The sequence below is a fragment of the Melanaphis sacchari genome, unplaced genomic scaffold, assembly GCF_002803265.2.
Source record: "Melanaphis sacchari strain LSU unplaced genomic scaffold, SCAv2.0 Contig22_pilon_pilon, whole genome shotgun sequence".
NCBI lineage: Eukaryota > Metazoa > Arthropoda > Insecta > Hemiptera > Aphididae > Melanaphis > Melanaphis sacchari.
The window spans coordinates 2,136,235-2,161,909 of NW_020271107.1; the positions used below are offsets into that span (position 1 = coordinate 2,136,235).

Genomic DNA, 25,675 nt, shown 5'->3' on the forward strand with positions numbered 1-25,675 from the left:
ATAAACATCAGTATGAAGACAAATTTTCAAAACATATCTCACGATTTTTTGGAAAAACTTCCCATAATTATTTTCATATCAAATCCATGTTTCTACGACTAATGAATCCCGAGTATTATACTTCTATTGGATAAAAAAATATGTTTTTACGGTAGATTTTTTCCTACAATGACTAAATGTCAAATTATGATAACTGATAAGAAACTGGGTTTAAGATTATCTTGCCGTCCCATTACCACTATAATAAAATTAATATTATACTATTACGATTCATAATATTGTAAAAAACGGAACGTTATTTGAAATGTGCTTTAAATATTATTACGTTGTAGATTTGACTAAACGACTTGTGTTCGTTTAATGAATTATATTGTTTGTATTTGATTTTACTTATTTTGGCCTATCATTCTGGATTCGAGGTAAATAAAATAATTAATTCTCACAGAAAATGATAGATGAGCTACAATAATATTCTTATCTTATTGAGCACACCTCTTATATTATTATATAACAGCCCAATACCAATAAATAATCAATAATGGTGAACCTATGTAAATTATATTCCAATGAGTTGATATTTGTTTAAACTAAATTTTTTTTTTGTAGATTTTTTTATTTTTTTATTAAACCATAATTTTACAAAAGGTAAATAATTATTTATTTTTTTTTTAGTTCATAAGTTATTTAGTTATGGCATTAGATTTGAATCAAATACCAGCCTTGCCATCCAAAACTACATTTGTTTTACATCTCGTACTAATTACTTGGTAAATATGAATTAATAAATAATATATAATAATAATAATAATATATTATTTATTTAATTTTTTACACTAATAGAAATTTTTCTCTTAGCTTAACACGTTTTACTTATGTTTTAGGAGTGTACAAGGACGATGGAGTCCAGACTCATATCTTTTTTATAATATTATGTTCATGGGCTGTGTGTTGTGGGCAATGCATCATATAGAAAATGAAAAACCAGCACAGCTAGTAAGTTCTATTTGATTAGCTTTATAGTAACAAATTATGCAACTAGATTTCTCATCAAACTTTTTCATTGTATTTTGTTTCAACTAATTACTGATGGCAATGGTAAAAAATACTAACATTATTTGAATGTATGATACTGTAATGTAAATATATAACTTAAAACCAATTTGTAGTTTGTGCTGTTATTTAAAATAAAATCTGATTGAATTGAAATATCAAATTTTTATGGTTATGATCATCATAAATCTTGAAACTGAACCCTATGCTGACATAGTAAAAATAATTATCTTAAAAAAAAAAAAAATGAAATATACAACTAAATTTAATTTTTATTCATTGTAAATATCGCTCTATGTATATAATAATATTAACTTAACTTTAATTGTCAACTAATAAGTAATAACCATATAGTTGGTACTGTAACAATAAAAAACTCTATTTTTTATTTCGTGTACATATTGTTTAATTTAATTTATATTTTAAATTTAAGTAAATTTAACTATTATATTCTTAGTCTACATTTAATTAGTTATATTTTTTTACATTTATCTTGTCATATAATCATTATAATCTGTGTTTATGTTTATATTTTTAGGCTATTTCTGTAAATCTTGCAACAGTAGTATTAGATGCAATTACTATTTATTGTTATTTTCCCTCCTCATTTTGTAAGTAAATTATCATAATTAATAAGTTAAAGTAAAAATAATTTAAGTTTATTTATATATATATATTTTTTTTTTTTGTCATAGGGTTGTCAGAAATATTCAGTGTTCTTTGCGCCATGGTAAATATGGTTCTACGTTTTGTAACACTTTCAATTCTTAGTCGAATATGTATAGACAGCAGCAATGGAGCCACTGATGGCATACCACCTCCCTTACAAAATTATATAAGTTAGAAATGTTCTTATGGTATTATTGTTGCATTTTCTGTGTTATTTATAGAAAAAAATAATTTTTTAGGTAGGGGGACTAATAACCCACAAACATACGAAGATATTGATCAGCCACCACAGCAACAGCAAACTCCAAGCAATGCCCCTTTTTTTACACCTTACCGTTAAAAACTACCAAGTTATTCTAATACAATTTACATTATGTTAATTGTACTAACGTGATGTTTGAAAATCGTTGTAAAATTCGGAAAAAAAGTCTCATTATTGTGTCATAACTTAAATTTTTGTTTTAAACTAGTTATTTTATTAATAAAAAAAAAAAAAATCATTTTTGTTTATTGTAATTTATATAAATTTATAAAAAATATTTTAAGATATAAAAAAGTATATTTTAAATATAAAAAGTAATCAAATTATTTTTAATTAATATATATTCTTGATACTGTGCTAAATTGCATAAATGAATAAATTTGCTTGTAATAAGTATCAATACCAATACTCCCGGTTTTTATTATATCTTGTATGTATATTCTAAATTGCTTTTTTGAATATAACCTTAAACAAAACATTTTAATTTTATTATTTAAAGAATTAAAAGAGGAATAAAATGTATTCTTAGTTAAGTGTACATGAAGGCACAGTGTTGCATTATTGTAATACAATTTATTTATTCCAAATTAATGAAAAAAGTGGTACTGATGTAGAATCACACATCTTAAGTTCTTAACATTTTTATTAAATAAAAATGTAGCAAGGTATGTTTAGGACATTCTGTGATATGAATTATTTGAAATCTTAGTGATCAAAGCTACAAATTAATCAAAAATAAGTCTAAGTAGATAATACTAAAAAAATATTGTTATTTATTACATTTTATATTTGAAGAAACTTTTCAAATGGACATTTTTAATTTTAATTTATTGTTTGTGAAAGCGTCAGAAACTGTTAAAAATAGAATAATAATTATTTCTTTTGATGCAAGTACAATTGATTAAAGTAATAAAGATGAAAAATTTCATCTTTTGTTAGAAAGAAACAAAAGTATAACTGTTTAAGAAATATCAAATGTATTAAATGAATATTAATATGAATACTATTATTTGTACAATTCTTATTTTCTTAGTTAAAATACTTACAAGGAATAACACTATAAGTATGCTTGCCATCCATGATATAACAATGCTAAGTTATTTGGATCTCTGGCTTTTTGTATTAGCAAATTCACCTGCCCATTAATACTGGCTGCAGCGGTTTCAGCTTGTTCCATTCCACATAATTTAACACGCACTCTGTTTAGTGATCTTTCGGCTAATTTATTTACTTCAATTACTGAAATAAATAACATTCAGTATTGGGTTATTTAATTTTAATTTCTTAACTTACCATCATTAATGCAAGAATTTTTTTTAGTCGATTCAATTTGAATTTGAGCAGCTTTTTTTCCAGTTAATGCCCATTGATAACAAGGGTCATATAATAAAACTTCAATTATTGTGACAATTACATCTTGGTTTTGGCGTAAAACAGACATAGTTTTTTCACAACATCTATATCATAAACAAAAGGTACTTTGAAAATAATGAAAGTAATTATAAGAAGTGTTAACAATTCATACTTTCGGAAAGTTCCTTCTATGCCACAAATACCCATACCGTCAACAATATCTCTTGTCAATCTAAATGGAACGGTTTCTGGTGTAGTTAATAAAGTCCCTTGTTCAAATGCAACCCCTAAATTACAGTAATAATATGAAAAGGATTTTATTATTCTAACTCATATAATTTTTTAGAAAAATATACAAAATGTTAAGGCATACCGAAATCAATATGAATGAATTCTGCAGTATTGTTATCAATCAATATATTGTGAAAATGACGGTCACCGAGGCCTAATATGTATCCAATCATAGAAGTTGTAGCGACACTTCACAAATATCATAAAGTGTTATTATTTATTATTCATTAGATTGCCAAGTTATAATTTAAAAATAAACTATTACTTTACTATAATAATATAATTAATTTTAAATTGCTTCTTACCTATGAATAAAGGCTTGCCTTCTTTCAAACCAAATTGAGGCTGATAAGAATTTTTCAAAGAAGTAATATCGAAATACTGGTTTAAATACTTTACAAATGTTTGAGTATTTTTTTTGTTTAGTCAATTCACTATCTCTATTAGCTTGGGATGACTATATCCATCAATTAAATTTCACAAAAAAAAAAATTGTTATAATACTAAAATAATATAATCACAAATAATAAAATATTTGTAGTTTATACATACTATAAGAATATCTCTAGCTTTTACTGGAGTTATATCTTCTGGCCTATATTTTTGATGGGCTCCAGGAATCAAATGTGTTCCTATTAAGTAGTCTAAGACAGACATAGTATTTACACACCATTCAGCAATTCCACTCTGTTTTGAAAATGGAATCACCTATAAATTAAAATTTTTTAGAAAAAAGTCTTATTAAAAGCAATATTATGGAATACTTTATAAGTTCTTATGGCCAATTTCCTTTTAGCAGTATATTTATTAGAATTCAACAAGCTATTAATTAATACAAATACTTGTTGCATAATTGCATCTTGATGCATGTCTTCATTACCCTGAAACATTGTTATAAATTTTTGTGTTTTAAAAATTTACTGGAAACATATAAATTAGTATTTACTTCACCTTTAATAAAAGAGATCTTAGAATACCATCAGAACACCAACAATCAATTTTTTTTGGTTCATGTACTCCACCAGCATTTAAGAATGAATTTTCAAATCTAACAATACCTGTAAGCATAAATTAATTTATTTCAAGACAAAAACTAATGGAATATTCAGCATTAACTATACAATAGTAATGATAAATATTCTAGGATAAGACTATTATTAATAAAAAAAATAATTTATCTATAATCTAAGTATAAATCATCCCTATTTTAAGTCAGAAAAACTTCATTAAGCTAACTAGAAGATTTTTAACTTTTAATTTAAGTTTTCTGATATACTCGATTAACAAAACAATAATTTTAAGGTTAGTTGAAAATAAGAAATTTATGATGCTATAATAAGTATATAATTACAAATTAATTTACAAAATTGACTTCAAGTCCTGATTACAAACAATATTTAAAATATTCTCTTATGATTCCTAATAATATTTGTTTATTGATAAACATAAAGCACAGAGAAGGGTGATTCAAAAATAAATCATTTGAAAATTATATTCCTAGCAATCGCAATGTCACTAGCAAATAGGATAACCTCTATACTGCTATTAAAGAAACAAAACTAAACAAAATTTTAATTACTAATAAAAAATCTAAATCGTATTTATACTTTTTAAAATGCTAATAAAACTTAATTGTTTTAAAATCATATAGCTGAAACCTTCACTTTTTACCAATATACTAAAATTTCAATAGACCAGACTTAGTACTGATATTTTTAGATTGTCATCTAGAATTTTGTATCATATTTCTACCAATAATGTAAAATCTATCATTCAAAAATATAGATTTAAAAAGCCCCTTACTTATGATTTCATTACTATAGAAGTATAGTGAGATGACAACTTTCGAAAGACTTAATGTTACTCTAGGAATAGCTAATTTTCCATTTCTTTGGAATTTTGAACTATAAATTTATTTCCAAAACTTAATAAATCTCCTGATATATTTTTCTTTGATGATCTTAGTCTGAGATATTAGTCTTTTACCTTTTGAATACAGTTTTAACATTTTTAATCTTATATTCTAAAGCACAAAATTATTTGAAATATTTCAACTTATAAAAATCAAATTTTTGACTTAATAATTACAATTTACAAATATTTTAAGTTTAGCTGAACGGAATAAAAAACTAAAATTTTCATGGTACTCCTGTACAATTCTACTCTGTTTCATCTAAATTGTAAATATTTATAACTAGGTTTAGATTTATATGTATTAAAAAACCAAAATATGTAGTAAAAATGTGGATATGTGGGTACCACTTTCCTGTACATCAGGTGTCGATTGGGTCACTGTTATGGGTGTGTTAATTTGATTTCAATGATATATTATTGACTACAAAAAATAACTCTAAGTAAAGACAGCCTGTTAGGGTATAAATCTATATCAGAAGTGAATCGATTATTTCAGAAACTCGTTAAGTGTAAATTTTAATATTCCCAGTTTGTTGCAGAAAGGAATCAAATGCCATTTATTTACTGGTTTCTGAACTAAACATATTATTTAACCAAAAATTAAACAGTCATAGAGTTTCGATTCTTGACAAGTTTTTGTACTAAATGAAGTGTTTTATTTCATAAAATAATAATCTGAACCTAACACTTTTTTGGTGTTTGACGGGTTTCTGAAATAATCACTTCAAGTATATTTCATGATATAACTATTAAAGTTATTTACTTTTAGTTCTATGGTAAGTTGATAAAAAATTTCCTGAGAATATTGCATTTATTATTAGTATTTAATAATTAATATAAATGTATACTATATTATATCAACTTATATAGCTCAAAATTTTAATAATACTTTTCTGTTGATACTATATGATATAAAAATATAATTTAATAAACCATGGTCAACTTTAAAGAATTACATATATACTTATATTCTTCTTGTATTTTTTATAATTGTTTTATCATGACTAGGGCTGGGATTTGTATGTAAATACATATTTTTAGTGAAACACGATAAATTAATTATTGCAAATGATAAATTCGTTTCACGTAATTTGCAATAAAATAAGACATATTTTATTTTACATATTTTTACATATTTCATCATAAATACATATTTTTACATACTTTGTAAAATTTTCGATTTTTTTTTACATACTTCGTAAATTTTGACAATTTTAATGGTTTAGTAATATTTTATATTTTATTTCGATAACGGTACTCGACAAATTGTAAGTGTATAATGCATATAGGAAATAAGTAGGTTAAAATAAATATTAATAACTTGATTTTAGTTTATCTTATCTGTTTCTGTTCAATAACCATATCTTAATGATTTTAGATTGAACTTTATGTTCAACAATTATTTGACAAAATATATTTATGAATTTACTTTGTGATGTGGAACGCTCCTTTAGTAGGCATAAGTCAGTGTTAAGACCAAATCGCCGTACATTTAATTTTGAAAATTTAAAACAATATATGGTTTGTCATTGTTCCCTTACGATTGATTAAACATCAATTTATTGTATTTCAATTTTTCTTAGTACATAATTTTTATTTTATACAACATATTTTTTATTTTATACTACATATTTTGGCAATTTTAATTACATATATAAGTACATATTTTTCGTTTTTTATTACATATAAATCCCAGCCCTAATCATGACATTAATTTTTTTTTTTTTTAATAAGTATTTACTTACTTATGATATTTGGATAGTTGCCATGTTTGTTTAGTGGCAATGCTGCTGCAGGATACATATACAACTCGGAGTTTGTTATTTTCATAAGAGGTTCTTCATCAGAAATTGTAATTCCTATAATTATAGTGAAATTTATAATGTACAATCTAACTTTTAAATCAAATATTATTTGAAATATTTAAATCTTACGTTGGCCTTTTGAACAAGAAAATTTTTTATAAGCTAATTGTATAAATGCTTCATATAATTTTTCAGTATTTTTCACGATACAACTAATTTTTGTATTTTTTTTCCAAACTGACATTAAACGTTTAGCAGCTAACACCCTAGACTAAAAATTCAAATAAATAATGAATGTAAGTATTAAAGACAAATTCATTATTGGGACTAAAAGTATACAACAATACCTCTTCTTCATCATTAAAAGATGCTTCACATTGATTAAACTTCTGATCTATATTAGTATTTGCGACAGCATAAATAATAGGGATGGTTTGATATGGGTGGTCTATTGCACAACGATCTATTGTACATAACAAATAAAAAATTGTAACTAAAGTAAATAATAAATAAATTATATAAATTGTATACTTATGATTGTTTCCAAAGATTTATGAAAAGAGTATTTATGCGTAAAACTTAAATGAGCAACCAATTGAGGAAGAACCAAAATAAATTTATATGATGGATTTTTTTCAAATTCTTGATCAACAATATCATTTATTTCATTGTTTTCTTTATTTTCTAACCATAAAGATATAATTCTATAAATAGGAAGTTTGCTTTCATCATCTAATGTCATCAATTGCAAATAATTTCTAAATATAAACAACATAAGCATAATTCATAATTTAGTTATATCATAGTATTTATAGTATATTTAATTATTAAGACTCAACAAATTTAGTATAATGTTAATTGCATTACATTCTTAGTCTATCTAAAATGTCTTCAAAACTATTACTAGTTTTTTTGTTAGTAGAATTAAAAATTCATTGTGATGAAATAAATGACTTTTAAAATAATAATATTGTAATGTTTAATTTTATGATGCTAATATTTAATATGTATTAGCTACCAAATTGAAAAAAATGGGTTTAGATTTTAAAGTGACGAAGTAGTTTAATCATGTGTAAAACTATAAATACATTTTTTAAATTTAAAAATTGCCTATAGTTTACATTTAATATGTATAGCTAAATAGTTTCATGCTTCATAGTTAACTTATACAGAAAATATAAAAACATAGCGGTCCACTTCAATCACAAACATAACATTTAAATATTATATAACTTTGAAATTTATATACAGTGAAATATTTTTGGAGTAGTGTACATATTTTGAATTATTGTTTACCTATTTTAATTTTATATAAATAATAATTATCTATCCTGCTTATAGGAAATATTCATTTTTTAAGATTATAAATTAATTTATGTTTTTATATTCAATGGATATTTTTTAATTCAAATGAGCTATTTGACTAAATATCATAGTAAATATTTCTCTAATTAAAAGTGCATTATTTATATTTTTATATTACTTACTGAAGTGTTAGTTTTAAATATTTATTCTTCTCCTCATTTTTGTTACTTATATCAATTTTATCAATCTCACTTTGTTTAATCAAAGAAAAACCAGCTTTAATTTTTTCTTGATTTTTGGTTGACTTTCCTAATTCATACAATGTTTTTCCTTCAGTTGTACTGTGTTCAGCTTCAATAATACGTTTTTGAAAATCTTCTGTTTTTATATATTTGTATAATTGTTGATATAATTTATCCGTAAATAAAGATAAATGTTTATGAGCATCTGATATTACTTTTTTACAATCTAATCCAAATTCTTCTTTAGTTACTGCTTCATATTTTAATATTCTAATTGACTAAGTACACAAAATTATTTATAATTAAAAATGGGTAAATAGAACTATGGATAAACAATTGCAATAATAAATGTATCTTAAAATGATAAAAATTACAAAAGGAATAAGTAGAAACACTAGGAATAGTATTAAGAAATGAAAAAAAATGAATCAGCAATCTATATTATCCTGATTATAGTTACTTAATAGTATATAATGACTATAATGTTATAAAGAAAGGATACATCTTAATTTATTTATAGTTACATATTTAATTTAAAAAATTCTAGTTTAAACTATAATTGAACTAAGAATAATATTAGTAATGACATTTTTTTTTCATGTTTAACCAATAGCAGAGGAGGCTCTGTTTGAACAATACTACTCCTCTACTACCATTGTACATTGGCGAAGAAAATTTAGTAAAGGCATATTTATAATTTATCAGTAGGCAGTTAATTAGAAAGAAAATTAATAACAACATTTATATTCAATAATTAAATGTAATTAATATAGAACACTGCTTTTGTACAACAAATAAAAATGTTAAAAGAACATGTTGCTTCCATCTTATGTATAAATGGATAACAAAGAGAATTTGTATTTAGCAGTTCTAATTTATGTTTTAATCTTCAATATTAAGAGTAAACTGAACTATTGTAAAACTTAGAGGAAAGAACATTACTTTTGTCATATTGTAAATTGTTATAATAATTAAATTTTAAAGTGAGTTATGAGCATTTTTAAGTATTAATATTTAATATATTTATAACTTGCTTCAAAATTTAAATAATATAAAAACTCAATGAGAGAAAACGTTTTCATACACATTCAGACCTTTAGCTTAATAATAGAGTAAACTTAAAATACTGAATTTTGTGGGTCTGATAAAAATTTCTGATTTATTTGATGAAATAGTTGTAAATTAATAAAATATTAGCTTAACACATTAATCACCATATGACCATCGGCAGTCATTCAATAAGTATTTGTTATATGCCAAACATATTTTTCAATGTTTTTCAAATCTGTATAAACTAAATATTTAAAAAAAATTGAAAAAAAAATAAATATGATTTATAGGTATCTATATCAAAAAAATTGTAATAATTTCTGCTACATCATGGTCCTTATTTTTGTGCATTATTATAGCACCATAGAAATGTTAATAATATAAAACTAAATTAATTTTTGGCGGTCATGTGGGATGGTAGTAATGATAAACTATGGCGCAGGCGGTCATATATGGTGGTTACTATGATAATTAGTAATTGGCAATATATAATTGTGTTATAGTACTGTTTGTATGATAACAAACTAAATAATTAATGGATGAGATTATAAGAATATTATTTTATTTTTTTTGTTAATATAAGTAAAACTCAGTTTATTTAATTTTCTTTAATTGTTTTTTAAAATTTGAAGAGTTTAATTAAGGAATTTTGTTTTATAAGTAAATACAACTTATAAAACATATTAAATACATGTAAATTCTGCATTAAACATATTTTGTATTATAGGGATATTGTTGTGGTAATATTATTATTGCTGGAATGGCCTCTTAATATGTTATATTTATTTTTAAATTCATTTAAATATATGTTTTTGCAAGAACAAGAGACAAGTTAGATTTATACAGAGCCTAAATTCAATTTTAATCTATATATTTTAACTTTTGAATGTGAACACATTACTTTTTGGAAATATTTTCTTATAATATCATTTGATGTTTCTGATTTTGTTTCTTCCATCCAAGAACCATAAAGTTGTAATGCTAATGAATGTAAAAAAGGATAATCATGGGTTTCAAGTTCTTCAACAACAGATTTTAACAAAATTCTGAAATATGTATCATTTAAAAGTCAATAATTTTGTATGAATTACCAAAATAATAACATCATACCTTGCCATATGACAGTCATTTCTTTCCCATAAAAGTCTAGTTTCTTCTACTTTTGCCCATAAAATAGTATGTTTCTGATAACTTTTTAAAGTTGCAACCGTTGCTAAATGTTTTCCAGCTACTTGTAACCAATTATTTTGTTGAGCTAGCTCAGCTATTTTAATTCTTAGTATACCTGATTTTTTATCACCATCAAAATCCAATAACTTACAACGTTGGTAAAGTATTTTATTGATGTTTATAAAATCATTAGTTTTTAAGGTTTTTTGATTTAACCAATTATCAAATAATTTATTTTTATCTGATGTAGAGATAAAATCATCAAGGTCCTATGTATATAATTATTATAAAATAATGAAATTAAGTTTTATTTATTAAATTCAAGTGTATTACAACATTTACTTACTTCAATTATTTTAAGTTTGGCTAATGGAATATAAATTGTTGCTGTTGATTCTAGACTTGCACAATATAAAGACTCAATAACTACTAATCTAGCTTCATTAATTATAGGAAGTGCTCTTCCTAAATCATTCAGATGCACATATCGCAAAGCATGATAATGCAATGATTCAAAAGACTTGTCACCATTATCTGGTAAATCCCATTTGTTTAATAGCCAACAATAGTCATATTTTAAACTATCATTAGAAGCCATGATTTGAGCAACATTTTGCAATCCAGAATTAAAAAATGCTTCTAAATAATCTAAATAACAAAAAATATATATTAAATAAAGTATAATAATTATAGTATTTTATAATAAAGTATATTATTACTAAAAATTGTTATTTTTTGCTGAGTTATTTTATAATTTAATACTTTAATCACCTTTAGAAATTTCTTCTGTAGTCTGCTGTAAATCACAATTTTCCATAACACGATCCCATTTTCTAAGTTGTTGATAATATTGTGTACGAGAAGAAAGATTTAGTAAATAACTTGAACCACAACCTTCAATTGCATCAGAGTCTCCAATACTTTTATAAGACTAAAATAAATATATTGAATTGTCTTATTATTAATTTTGAAGTAAAAATTTATTTAAATAATGAAAAAAATTTTTAAGATGCTAAATTTATTTTAAATGTTAAGGTTTCTAATTGAAAATTAGTTCTAGTTGATATTATGGGGATAAGGTTAAAATTTATATTTATCACTTTAACTTTTAAAGTAATATACCAGTTATGTATAATTGTTTTTTATTCATAAAACCATGATACAATTATTGGGTGGATTTCAACCTGATATTTTTAAATCAATTTTACTACTTTTAACTTATACTGGATGTATTATATTAATACTTATTAGAAATTTTTAAAATTTTAAAGACAAAAATGTAAATTATCTATTATTTAAAAACTGTATAATAATAAAGTTATAATTATTATTAGCATTTTATATTTAGTCTAATATTAATAAATTAATAACAAACTTCACGAAGAATTGTTTGCAACAAAAGTCCTTCTTCGGGTAACAATTCTGTGATCACATCCACAGGATTAAATACCATTGATTCTTTATCTTTGTTTATTTTTCTAAATTTGAAAAAAATAGTATAAATCTTAGTCAATGTTTAAACAATATAATGTATTCAATTTTATTTAATGCATTTATATGTAAATAAATATATACGTATATATATTAGGTAAAAAATAATAATAAAAATAATTTAAGTCATTAATTTATCTATTTGTTTACTGTCAAATATTACCATATCTCATAGTAAACAAATTTTGAAAACTTAATAGTACTAAGGCTTCTTTAATAGATTAAATTTATATACTAAGTGATTCTTTTATCAAGTAACATTCATTATTTTATAATCTATTAAAGTTTTAAAAAAAATATTTCCAAAACATTAAATTTCAAAATAATGAGTGTTACTTGATAAAAAAATATTGTTCTCTATATTATGCAAATAAAATTTAATTAAAAAAAAAAAAAATCATAAAATAGATAAATTAAAATACTAAATACAGATATGGTTTTTTTTAGTAGACTTTCTCAAAATAATGAACTAAAATTAACAAGGCCTGATTATTATAAAAAGTATAAATAGTTAACAATAATTATAATAAAACTTATAACTTACTTAAATTGAGTTTCACACCAAAGCTCTAAATATTGGATAGAAGTAAAATGTGCAGAGCAAAATTGAGCTGCTTGGGACACATATAAGTAATTGATGTCCAAAATTGTTCTGAAAATATCAAACTATTAATTTCCTTTACCTAATAATAATACTTTTATCATAGATTTATAAGATCTTTAAATTAATTAATAGTTAAATAAAAGTATACAATTGTTAAAACTATAAAGTAAAATTAAAATTATAATTACTGTAAAGGATTGTTTTGTTGAAGTCTGATAAAATTAATGATGCGTAGAAGACATTGTACAGCCAATTTATTACAATAAATGTTATTTTCAGTGGCATTATTAACTATAACAGTCAATGGGCAATATAGTTGGTATATTGTTTATGTTTGAAAACTTAGTATAGCATCAAGTAATAGAACAAAATCTATACTGTATCAGCAATTCTTACATTAGTTAATTATACATAATTATAAATATATGCCAAGCCAAGACCAGCGGGAAGTGGGTGATAAGAAGTAACTTTAAAATTAAAATATAAAGACCAATGAGGTGCCTTGGATAATTAATCTAAGTTTAATAATAAGTCAATTCATTATAATATTAAAGCTAATAATATTAAATTGTCTATGTTATGTGTAAATAAAAGAGAGAACAGTGTGTTTACAACCTATTAAGACATTATGCTAATAAACAACCAAATAATAATCACTTGTCCAGTTATATAAAAAATTATTATGTGGAGTATATTTATAATTGTATCAATGAAGATATGGATTTTCTTTTGAATATTGAAAATATTTGAAATTTATATGTAGTTTTATATTAACACACACACACACACACACTATTTTATTTAATCTATGATTGTATAGCTATACTTGTATGTTAACTTATTTAGAGTAGAGTACATATCGTATAAATCATGTACTAAGTATTTTTAAGGCAATGTTACAATTACTTAATTGTACAATTAATGTAAATATCCAGATCTAAATCTAAAAAAAGTTTCAAACATTCATATCAGTAATGTTAAATATATGTAAGAATACATAATAATAATAAAATAAATTTCACAAGGCTTAGAGAACTAAATATATAAATATACAGTTGAATTAATCTCGTAAATAATTGTAATGTAGTTAGTGAATATATTACATTATAATATTTATAAATAATTATTTGTGATATTACCTAGATGAACATTTATTTTTATTTTTTCAGTTGTTTTTTCCATTTCAATTTTTGTTTTATAATGTTTAAGAAAAAAACAATTCAAATGTTTATTTAATATAGACCTTGTTGATGGTATGTATTTAAGAAAGAAATACATAAGATGTGGTAAAATATTTTCACAAAATAATGGCTAAAATTATAATTAAATTAATTAATACTATAAACGTTGAAAAACAAATCAATGTGTCAAATTTTAGTACATATACATTTAGTATTTACTTTGTTTTCTGCAATAGGCAATAAACTTTTGCAAAAGCCTTGAAGTGTTTCCAATAAATGCTTTGTAATCCTTGTAATCCAACTACTATAAGAAATAGATGAATCTATTGGACACCAGATTTCATTTTTATTAATTAGTAAATTAAATTGTTCAATATCAAATGATAATTCAACATCTAGTTCCTCTATTTGAGATTGTTTAAACGGGTACAAAGCTTTTGGACCTAATTCTTCTAAATATTTAATTACATTTAAAACATATTAGTATAATTGAAAATTGTTTTAATGAAAGTTTCTAGTTATGTTACCATATAAAGATTGTCCATTTTGTGTCGCTATAACTTTGAATAAGGTTATATTACTTGCTTCTAAAACTGAAATATTATCATCACTTAAGTAATTTAAAACCAATTCAACTATATGCTTCATAAATGAATATTCTGGAGATGTATGAGACTCTAATTTCAATACTTCAGGTTCTGGTTGTAAAATTAAAGTAGTTAAATCAACTGGACCCAATATCCCTAAACAGCTGGCAGCTAACGTTTGAATCTATAAAACAAATTAATTAAATAATATTCAACCAATATAGAATAGAAACAACTTGATAAAATTGTAAAAATTTCATGAAACGACAAATGGTGTATATAATATTGTGATCATAATTGGAAAATTATAGTATATTGTTTATTGGGATATGACAATTATAATTTAAGAATAATAGTTAAGCAAATAAAAATTGCAAATAATTTATTACACGTTATATGTGGTACAATCATGAATTAATACATAAGAAAAAAAAAACTGCCAGAAAGAATAAATAGCAGGATTAAAAGACCTGAATTTGAGATGAAAAATTTAAAAGCAATGATAAGTTAATGTATTTGAAAAAATGATTTTAACAAAACTTGTTTTATTAATAGTGTTTTTATAAATTTTTAAATAATATAAATTATTTAAGATTTTAAAAATGTATTAATAATTACTGATGATTGGGACTTCTATTCATTTTTTTTAAATACTTTTAATTTATAACAAACATATCTAAAAGGCTGATCGTAGATAACCAACATTGAAAAATATTTGCTTTTTTAAATATATAAAATCTAATTAACAGATAAAAAACATTATCTGAAAAGTTATCATATAATGTATAAAACTTAAACACATACTTCAAATTCATCCTTTTTGGTAAGCTTTATTAGTGTACAAATTAAACGATGAAAAATACTTTTGATGCAATCTTCTGAAAATCCACGCATTTTTCTCAGTTCTTGGTACATATTTTGAAGTTCTATTTCATTTGTTTGTAACTAAAATATAATACTATATATTAACTATTTAATAAATGTATTTAAAAAAATGTTAAAGGAGTACTTACTAACCTTTAGCTTTAAAGATTGTAAAGATTGAACAATATCAATATTTTCATTTTGTTGGTAAAGAAAATAATTGATGTCCTTATGTAGTGCTGTTTCATTTTCTTTGTTTATTTCACAGAAAATATTTTGATCTCTGAAGTTTTTAAGAATATTTAATAAATTTAATATTTTTTCATTCAAAGAAGGCTGTGTCTTTGTCAATATTTGTAGAGTTGATGTCAGAAGTCCAATTTGACTTATATTTAATTTTAAAATTATATTTGGATTTATTAATAACCATTCTAAATATTCTATAACATTATCATGCCTTTCAATATTACGTTGGTTTAATAAAGTGATTGTTGAATGTACAGATTGATTAATAAGGAAATGAGAAAATTCATCTAATTGGTTATATTCTAATAATTGACTAATAAGAGCTTTCATAAAAACTGTATACTGGAAAAATGACTGATACCTATAAATTTAATAAAGTAAAAAATAAGTAATTAAATAATAATTAAAAATAAAGTAATACATGTACCATAATTTTGATGTTGATGTTTTGAAAATATTTACATACAGTGCATGAACAATTGTTTGAATACAATCGGGTTGTTTTGTAGACATATGAGTTAAAAGCGGAATATTATTTTTTACATATATCTCCTATAGTAAAACATAAATTCTAGAACAATAGTAATAAGTAGAATAACTAGGTTAATTATTTACTTGAAAAATATTAATTAAAATTAGAAACTGATCGCTACTAATTTGTATTGGAACAATTGGCTGTTCAGTATGTATAACAACCATTTGGATAAATTGTAATATTATATCTGAGCACTGGAACTTTATTAGTTCATTAAAATGTATTAAACTTAATTCATCTACAATAACTTTTTTAATTTCATCATGATTGATGAATGGTACTTCTACAATCTTAATAGCCAACAAATATGAAAAAATAACTGGAAAGGTTTCCTGTAAATTAACAATTATTATTATAAACATTTAAGATATAAATTATAGTCTATACAATAACAATACAGTTTTCAACTTAATGTTTAAAAATATATACACAATAATAAAGATATTATTTACCTCAATTACTTTACGGAGAATATTCATGGATTTCAAAAACTTCAAGTCATTTTTAATAACTAAAATAGGAATGATTTCAAAAGGGTATTTTTTAAAGAACTGTTCCATGGTTGTGCAAGAGTACAATTTAATTGGAAATTCCTAAATAATAATTAACAGATGAATAGTTAATAAAATTAAAAGTATATTAAAATATTACCTCAAAAGTGAAATACTTTAAATGCCATTTCCATAATAAGAATTTTAAATTATTTTCTAATAACTCCATGTATGATTTCATTTTTAATTCAATTTTAACACATTCCAATAGATTTATCACCAAATCTAAAATAAAATGATATTTAATTTAAAAATTAAGAATTATTAAAACAAATACAAACCTAAGTCAATTTGTTTAGTATTAATTGTTTGAAGAACTTCGAATAAACATTCTTTTTGATACTTAACACTTGATATTATTAATGATTGCATGCATAATAAATAAGTGTAAATTCTATTGGTGTACTCATCTTCAAGTTCTTCTTCACTAATATCACACTAAAAATATTTTTTAAATAGTATTTGAAAATAATATAATATAATAGTAAATTTCAATAGTTAAACTAACGTCTATTGTAAATCCTTCGTGAATTTTATGTAATATAATATCAAACATTTCTTTATAGTTTATTATATATGTATTTGGATTATTTTCATAAGAATCACACATTACTTTTATATATTTAATAGCAGCAATTCTAACCTGTAATATTATATAAATAGTAAATCAAAGAATTCAAAATTAACCTTAAGCATATATACATGCAAGTTTACAAACCTGAAGAAATGAACTATCTAGATAATATAATATGATTTTTGGACTCATGGGTTGTACCACATTAGTATCAATTTTCCATGTTGATCCAAAACTTCCATTATTTATCTAAAGTTACATCAATTATAATTTTTAAAGAAAATAAACCTTATACAATTAAATTAATTAACTTACAGATGCAAAATTTCCAAGTAAATCAATAAAAGCACAAACCATTTTTGGTCCACGATTTTTGGTAGCAGATATTTTTTGTAATGACCAAATCAACATAAGTAAATTAGTAGTACAAACTTCATCTAAATTATTTTTAGTAGTTATTTGAAGTGCATCTAAAATAATTAAATAACAAGATATTATAAACATATATATTTAGAAAAAATATTATTAAAAATTTTTACCACTCAATAGCTGAGTTATTTCAAAAAAACTTTCTTGATGAGAACACCAAGCTTTAGCTATTTGTTTAATAAACTTATTCAATTGGACAATTATATCAATTGTTAAGTTATCCAAACTCAGAGCTATATGAAGAAAACTGGTAATCTAAAAAATATATTTTTGTCTAATAATTATTTATACTTGATCAAAATAACATTAAAAAAATACAAAAATGTGAGTGAGTAAAATATTTATAAAAACGGCTATAACTAGGTAAACTCATTAAATTAATATTTTTATAAATTACATTTCACGATTAATTTGAAATTTCATACAATCAATTTTGTCTAAACATTTTCTAGTTTTCTACAAATAGAATTATTTATGTTTTTTTTTCATAAATAATCATTTAATTTAGAAACAAAATGTATTATATAAAAAAAAAAAAAAAAAAATAAACAGAATATAGTGAAATTAAAAATATGCAAGTAGTAATTTAAATAAAAGATAGAATTAGCACTGAATGGCAATGAGAGTTTCACAAAATAAGATAAGTAGTTGAAAATATATTTATACAATATAATGAGGTAAAAATAGATATTGAAGAAACTTAAAGGGTTTAAGTCACAAAATATTTTCAAATTCATTAATAACAATAGCAAATTATGTTTATAACACATACCTACTACTTGCAGTCTATGTTTATTTTTTTAAATTCGGTGGAGAGGGCTCAAACAGATGATTTGATTAATATATGATCATAGTGATGGTGAGGCACTTGCCCTCCTGTACTTCAAATTGAATTCTATTTCTTTTACCAAACATGTAAATTTTACTATAAAATGTGGAAAAAGTAAAAAAAAAGTCATCAACTACCCCCTCCCTGATTAAAATCCTAGCTACGCCCATGGAAATTAATATTAATAAATATCTGCTAATGCAATGGACTTAAAAAACAAATATTGAATAAATATAGAATGCACAAACAGAATAAATATTTTTACTGAATATTAATTATATACTATTCTACAATTTTTAAAGAGAAAATGTTATAACTAAAAATAATAATAATACTTTGTAATAGGTGTATGATTGAGAAATTGAATCTTCTAATTCTTTCAAGTCTTTAATTAAAGTTTTTAATAAATATGTTTGATCTGTAAAAATAGTAATAGTGCTATAAATTAATGAAGTTAAATTTAACTTAAAATAAATTATAATATAATTAGATCCTTAATATTATCAACAGTTAATAGGAATAACCTTTTATTTTAATTATATTTATATAAAACTAAAACACAATCATGCCTATTTAAAACACTAAAAAAAAAAAGTTTTATGAAATCAATCAATTTATATAATCAAAGTTATTTATATCACATTGTCACATTAAATATTAATAACCTTATAAAATTAGTTTTCTTACAATTTCAAAGATTATTTAAAGCTAAGTTGTATATTTTTCAAAAAATTTTTTAAAATATAAAAGTATTATTCTATTTAAAAAAAAATAAACAAAATTAAAATCAATAATCTCAATATGGTAAGATAAAAAAATAATATAACACTAATTTTGTAATCCTATTATTAAAAAGATTAGTAGAATAACATATTATACATAATATTATGTGAAAATTCTTAAATATATAGTTGTATATCATGTAGTTATATTTATGAAATACTTAACTTTATAGAAGCAAATCTGTAATAGTGCCTTAATTGCTTGAATACTTAATTTTTGTTCTTTTTTAAGAATATCATAATCTAATACTTGATTCATAGAACTAGAATCTAAAACATTATAACATATAATATTAAATTGCTCTTGATTAATTGTTTAATAAAATGTATATTTATTACCATTATATTTACTCAATTTATGAAGTTTAGTCGTAATAACTTTATTTGTTTTATGATTTATTAATTCATTTACTATTATATTATCGACAAATTGTAATTTTTTATGAAATGATGAGCAAACATTAACAAACGCTTCATTATTATGCTGGTTAACATCAGTATTAAGTTCAGAAATTATATTATTTACTTTTTCCATGTATTTAAATTTATATAATCTGAGAATAAAAATTAGTTAAATAATTCATTAAATAAATGTTGTACATCACATATTCACATAAAAATATTTATAATTATTAATTACTTGAATTTATTAAAATCATTATTAAATTGAGAAAACCGATTTTCAAGAAAACAAAGAAAATTTGTCATGGATAAAAACATTTGAAGTGTTGCAATACTTGGTTTTTCTTTTATTACTAAACTTTTCTCTATAAAATCAATTAATCTCTCAAAAACAATTTCATCAATTGATCGTCTTATACCTGTAAATAAAATCCATGCATTTGACTTAATATAATTCTAATATTAAAACACTTTACTTTTATTTTGTGCAAGATCAGTGATTTGCAGTTGTAAATTTGGACAATCTTGAAGTGTTATATCATGATATGTATTTGTGAAGTCATTAAAATTTATTGTTTTTAAATTATTGTGATTTACAAATGATTTTTTAATACTAGGTTTTGTCAATATTAAGTCAACTACTTCTGATAAAAGATAGGGATTCAGTTTGGAGAATGATTCAACTAGTAATGAATCTTGAAACTTTATTGGTAACAACCAATCAAGTAATAAAATCGTGTTCTATAAAAAAAACCAATAATAGATATAAAAAAATTCTTGTATTTAATGATAAAATTTCATATTTACTGTTTTATTTAAAGAAGTACTGCAAAACCCTCTTGTTTTAAACAAAACTACTAGAGTTTTTAAACTAGAATCATCAATTTTTACTGTTTTGTTAAAATATAGTCTTAGTATATCAGAATACATTTCATCATGCCAATTTATTAACACAATTAATGAGTGTAATAGACTATGAGATAAATCTGAATTTTCATTTGACATTACCATTCTAAAACAATAATAATAATTAATAAGGGATAAAAGAGATAAAATGTATTTCAAGTTTTTCATATTATACAAACAATATTTACTTTAATGTATATGTCCAAACAGTCACAAGAAAAGGTCTAATTTGATTCAATTTGCGAATATTGTCTGATTTAATTAATTCATTGCAGCAACTAAATTATAAATTAGATAAATAAGAAAATTGATTAGAATATAAATATATAGGCATTCATCTGAAATAACTATTGAACAATAAACATACACGATTAAATATTTTATTGATTTGGTATCCTTATAAGAGTTTAAGCATAAAGTTAAACTTTCTAACAAATGTATGTAATCCTTTTCAAGAAATGGTGATGAATGATTTTCTAGTAGTTTTGTAATAATATTAAGTCTAGAAATTTATTAAACGTGTAATGATATTATTTGTCTTATTTTATATTGAAAATAAATTATAATCTTACCGGGTACATATTTCTGATGTTTTTAAGTTTGTAAGATCATTTACAAAAGATAAAATGTTAATATCATATTTTTTTCGTTTTGGAGTAGAACATTCATCTAAAACTAGAGTCGATGGATCTAATTTATTAAAATATACCTAAACAACAACATTTTTTGTAATAAATAAATTCATTATTTGAGTAATAAAATATTAATTTACTATATTAAAAACTGTTACAGCCAACTCTGAAATGTAATTCAAAAACTTAGGATTAGAATTATTTTTCATTTGTAGTATTTCACGACGTACAAATTCATATATATGATATAATTGGACAATCCACATATTTTTGTTATGAGCATATGTTTCTTTATGGTTGAAGTCAATGCATTTTGGGTGATGTATTTTTATGAACAAAGTTAACAAATTATACAGTGTTTCTTGAATCTAAATATTTTAATTTAATAAAAATTAAATAAGTTGGTATGTAATTGAGAAGAAACTAACCTTTTTTGGTTTATCATTTTCATAGAAATTAATCAAATGTGTGCAATTTTCTTCGATAAACTGGCAAAGTGATTTACGACATTCGATCCATAGCTAATTAAAATTGAGAAAAAAGATAATTATTTCAATATACGAGATTCTGTATATTTAATATTAAAATGTTAAATACATTTTTTTTTTTTAAATAACATAATTTAACCTATATGGTAGTAATATAATTTAGAAGAATTTTTTTTTAAGTAAAATATTGTTCCCAACATCTATGTTTGTCAATTAAATGAAATCAAGTGGTAATATTTTGTACTTTATATTTATTTTTTATTTTTTATAAGATATTTATAATCTGTTTTAATAGAATAATTAGTAAGTATTTTACAAGGTTATTTATTTTACATCACATGAGGAAGAAAATTGTTTACTAACAATACATTAGAATATTTATTTTAATTTAATTTTCTATAATATTTTTATTTTTATTTTTTTGTCTATAATTTATGTGTATTAAAGTAAATCTCTAAACCAATTTCGTTTTAGATGATGTTAATATTACCAATATGTACTTGATCCCAAGACCAAACATTGGATACTGTAGCAATTTAATGAAATCAAAACTACCTACAAACTATCCAAAATTTGGAAAAAAGCCCACATAATAACTATTTTAAAATCAGGAAAAGATCCAATAAGTTCCAAAATCTCAAAGCCGGTATCACTTCTATGTCACCTATATAAAGCCTTTGAATGAATGGTTCACAAACGCATACTAAGATATATTGACGAAAAGTTAATACAAGAGCAAGCAGGCTTCAGAAAAGGCAAATCATGCACAAGATGGATAGTAACTAAGACCCAGTTTATTGAAAACGGTTTGAAAAGAAAAATATTATTGAAGTAATTCTTATAGACCTGATAGCAGCTTAAGATACGGTCAGCAATAGAATTTTATTAGATCAAATTTATAACCTTACAAAAGACAAAGTATTTACACAGATAATAAAGACACTACTCCAACATAGAAGATTTTACATGACACTAGGAAACAAGAAAAGTAGACAGAGTAGGCAAAAAACAGGTTTTTAAAAGGCAGTGTTCTGGCCTCAATCCTTTTTAACATTATATAAACGATCAATCAATCACTACAGGAGTATACAGCGAAGCAGTTCAAGATAACAATATTGAAGGAGTGGAAACTTAACTAGAGCCCTAACTTAAAACTATGACAACATATTACAAAAGCAAAATGCTTAGTCTTAATTTAATAAAGACTCAAATATGTGTGTTCCATCTGAAAATCAGAAAGTTGAACATCTCCTAGGAAGGAGTTAAGTTAGAACACACACTACCTAAATATCTAGGTGTTACTTAACTTTAATGAACACTGTGTTAACTTAAAGGAAAAATATGCGCTAGAAACACATTACTGCAAAAATTTGTAACTTAAAGTGGGAAGCAAACAGTGTGTATAATATACAAGTTGTATGTTTCAGATAAAATCAAGAAAGAACTTCCTAAAATGCAAGAAGAAATCCCATAGACAGCAAGATTAAAATTATGAGAGGTTGAGAGCAAGCAAAATGTCGAAAAGAAGCTGTCTCTAGGACATAAAAACAAATCTATGGTCTGAAAGACATTAAAACGTCTACGCACAGCAGCAAAGGTAGTGGGTATTCAAGGGAAAATCCTGAAAAAATAGGAAATAAACGAATTGTGTATGCGGATAAGTCCAAGCAATGTTACACCTGCTTAATTACAACGAATGCCCAATTAAATGTAACATATCATACTTATAAGCCGCAAACAGGATATAAAAATGACAAAATTTTGGAGCAATGAAATTTAAGACACAAATCAAACGTTATTTTTAGTACCACCTACTACTACCTAGTGCATAGCACTCATTGTTATTATTATCATTATCTACTCAATCCATTATTCCCTATTTTATTTTTACTTTTATTTTGTTTTATGTATAACTGTTGAAAAAAAAAATAGTAACTTTTACGATTGGTGATATAGGCATATCATGTAATAGCTGAATTTGCAACCTTATAATATGTACTTGTTATAGCTTTGAAAAATCAGGTATTCTAACGTATGGTATTAATTATCCAAAGCATGCTGATTTAGTTGCACCCCGTCAATGATTTTTTGTTAATGTTTATTTTATTATTTTTATAATGTTTAGTACTATCTTATTTTATATTACATAAAAATTGATTTAATTAAAAAAAAATAAATGTGAAGTTAGTTTATTTTGATTAACTCAATTAAAATTGTTTAAGTATTGTAATAAATAAAAACTAATTTGTATATTATTAATCAATTATAAATAAATTGAAAGTAAAACAATTTATTTTTTTCAAAAATGTAATCTTGAGATAAATATGTAATACTATAATACATAATAATAAACGAGCATGCCTATATTTAGCAGCCAGCATTCACTATAGATAATTAATTAATTGGTTAGAAATATAAGGTTTAATAATATTTATAGTATTATTTATAAAAAACTATAAGTATTGAAAAGTATAACTTACCGTTTTACAAACATTAAATGTAAGAATAATTAAATCTTCTCTTAAAGAAAAGTCATTAATCTCTTTAAGTGTGTCCAATATTGCTTGTTGTAAGTATGAAAATATTCTAAAATAAAATTATATTTGTACACACATATTATTATAATTAGATAACTGGATACAAGTTTATAATATTTATAATTAAAAATATGATGTGATTTTCTTAACATCATGCACTCATTACAAAAAGTGTTATGCATTATTTTTCAATTTATAAAAGACAAGTTACAAATTTAGTTTTGTAAACTAAATCGAAATATTTTTCTAAAATTGTTGAATAATATTATATATATTAAATTGAAAGAATATTTTAAAATTTGCATTAATTAATATATGATTAGGTCATTAAAAAATCTATTAAAATTGATGGGTTTCAACAAATATAAATACATATACAATTTTAGAATTTTACATAACTTAATATTTCAAAAATAGAATGTTAAAAAATGTTAATATCTACTACAACAATGAATAGTATAACATCAAAGATGTTCATATATATATATATATATATCTATAAAAAAATTATAAACATATCTATATAAAAAAAAAATGTCTTATAAATTAAATAATATTGATAATTCAGATTTATAGTACCTATAATTTGACAATGTTAAATAGCAAAGTCACAAAAATTTAAATAATTAAAAATAATAAATTTTCACTAACCACATGAATAATAATTTTTTTAGTGTATTTTTAATTTTTGATAGATGGTATAATTTTTTAAACAACATGTGTAATGGTAAATAAGAAAATAAATATTTACTTTTTTTTAACAGCTAATGACACACTAGAATAGGCATCACCTCTGACTACTATATGTTTCATGATTTTTATTGAAATATGTCTCATGTTTGTAAAATTCTCATCATATAAATTGTAAGTCAATGAAAACAAATCTAAAATATAAACATTAATGATCGATTGTATTTATATAAAAA

At 22.7% G+C, this 25,675-nt stretch overlaps 2 protein-coding genes across 2 annotated transcripts in view; one reads left to right on the forward strand and one right to left on the reverse strand.

The window, feature by feature from the left end:
• Nucleotides 1-251: 251 nt before the first annotated feature.
• On the forward strand, nt 252-2,206 carry LOC112594496. The gene is made up of 6 exons (XM_025339301.1): nt 252-419; nt 673-767; nt 882-993; nt 1,589-1,661; nt 1,746-1,889; nt 1,959-2,206. Exons 2-6 carry the CDS (start codon nt 691-693, stop codon nt 2,057-2,059), a joined length of 507 nt encoding a protein of 168 aa, XP_025195086.1. The 5' UTR covers nt 252-419; nt 673-690; the 3' UTR covers nt 2,060-2,206.
• A 92-nt stretch (nt 2,207-2,298) lies between these two features.
• Nucleotides 2,299-25,675, reverse strand: part of LOC112594498 (serine-protein kinase ATM) — a 28,516-nt gene continuing 5,139 nt past the window's right edge. Inside the window, exons 5-52 of the mRNA XM_025339304.1 lie at nt 25,501-25,633; nt 24,693-24,798; nt 22,153-22,245; nt 21,865-22,092; nt 21,665-21,801; nt 21,460-21,594; nt 21,281-21,370; nt 20,994-21,198; nt 20,663-20,927; nt 20,425-20,605; nt 20,124-20,338; nt 19,946-20,054; nt 19,338-19,440; nt 18,284-18,428; nt 18,060-18,214; nt 17,889-17,993; nt 17,679-17,813; nt 17,452-17,608; nt 17,271-17,395; nt 17,072-17,212; nt 16,700-16,951; nt 16,512-16,636; nt 15,992-16,445; nt 15,779-15,919; nt 14,915-15,158; nt 14,607-14,839; nt 14,346-14,517; nt 13,395-13,497; nt 13,147-13,254; nt 12,487-12,589; nt 11,883-12,042; nt 11,458-11,759; nt 11,052-11,380; nt 10,843-10,987; nt 8,832-9,169; nt 7,876-8,102; nt 7,692-7,807; nt 7,474-7,615; nt 7,285-7,398; nt 4,577-4,683; nt 4,390-4,506; nt 4,178-4,333; nt 3,931-4,082; nt 3,708-3,814; nt 3,507-3,621; nt 3,275-3,438; nt 3,028-3,220; nt 2,299-2,446 (exon numbers count right to left, since the gene is read on the reverse strand). Coding sequence (XP_025195089.1) covers nt 3,039-3,220; nt 3,275-3,438; nt 3,507-3,621; nt 3,708-3,814; nt 3,931-4,082; nt 4,178-4,333; nt 4,390-4,506; nt 4,577-4,683; nt 7,285-7,398; nt 7,474-7,615; nt 7,692-7,807; nt 7,876-8,102; nt 8,832-9,169; nt 10,843-10,987; nt 11,052-11,380; nt 11,458-11,759; nt 11,883-12,042; nt 12,487-12,589; nt 13,147-13,254; nt 13,395-13,497; nt 14,346-14,517; nt 14,607-14,839; nt 14,915-15,158; nt 15,779-15,919; nt 15,992-16,445; nt 16,512-16,636; nt 16,700-16,951; nt 17,072-17,212; nt 17,271-17,395; nt 17,452-17,608; nt 17,679-17,813; nt 17,889-17,993; nt 18,060-18,214; nt 18,284-18,428; nt 19,338-19,440; nt 19,946-20,054; nt 20,124-20,338; nt 20,425-20,605; nt 20,663-20,927; nt 20,994-21,198; nt 21,281-21,370; nt 21,460-21,594; nt 21,665-21,801; nt 21,865-22,092; nt 22,153-22,245; nt 24,693-24,798; nt 25,501-25,633 — 7,871 coding nt within the window. The 3' untranslated portion in view covers nt 2,299-2,446; nt 3,028-3,038. The remainder of the gene's footprint in view (nt 2,447-3,027; nt 3,221-3,274; nt 3,439-3,506; nt 3,622-3,707; nt 3,815-3,930; nt 4,083-4,177; nt 4,334-4,389; nt 4,507-4,576; nt 4,684-7,284; nt 7,399-7,473; nt 7,616-7,691; nt 7,808-7,875; nt 8,103-8,831; nt 9,170-10,842; nt 10,988-11,051; nt 11,381-11,457; nt 11,760-11,882; nt 12,043-12,486; nt 12,590-13,146; nt 13,255-13,394; nt 13,498-14,345; nt 14,518-14,606; nt 14,840-14,914; nt 15,159-15,778; nt 15,920-15,991; nt 16,446-16,511; nt 16,637-16,699; nt 16,952-17,071; nt 17,213-17,270; nt 17,396-17,451; nt 17,609-17,678; nt 17,814-17,888; nt 17,994-18,059; nt 18,215-18,283; nt 18,429-19,337; nt 19,441-19,945; nt 20,055-20,123; nt 20,339-20,424; nt 20,606-20,662; nt 20,928-20,993; nt 21,199-21,280; nt 21,371-21,459; nt 21,595-21,664; nt 21,802-21,864; nt 22,093-22,152; nt 22,246-24,692; nt 24,799-25,500; nt 25,634-25,675) is intronic.

Excerpts from the sequence above, each read along its gene's own strand:
- LOC112594496 (XM_025339301.1), top strand. The coding sequence starts at position 691 with ATGGCATTAGATTTGAATCAAATACCAGCCTTGCCATCCAAAACTACA. Across the intron at positions 994-1,588 it reads ATGAAAAACCAGCACAGCTA|GCTATTTCTGTAAATCTTGC; the intron begins GTAAGTTCTATT and ends TTATATTTTTAG. Across the intron at positions 1,890-1,958 it reads TCCCTTACAAAATTATATAA|GTAGGGGGACTAATAACCCA; the intron begins GTTAGAAATGTT and ends ATAATTTTTTAG.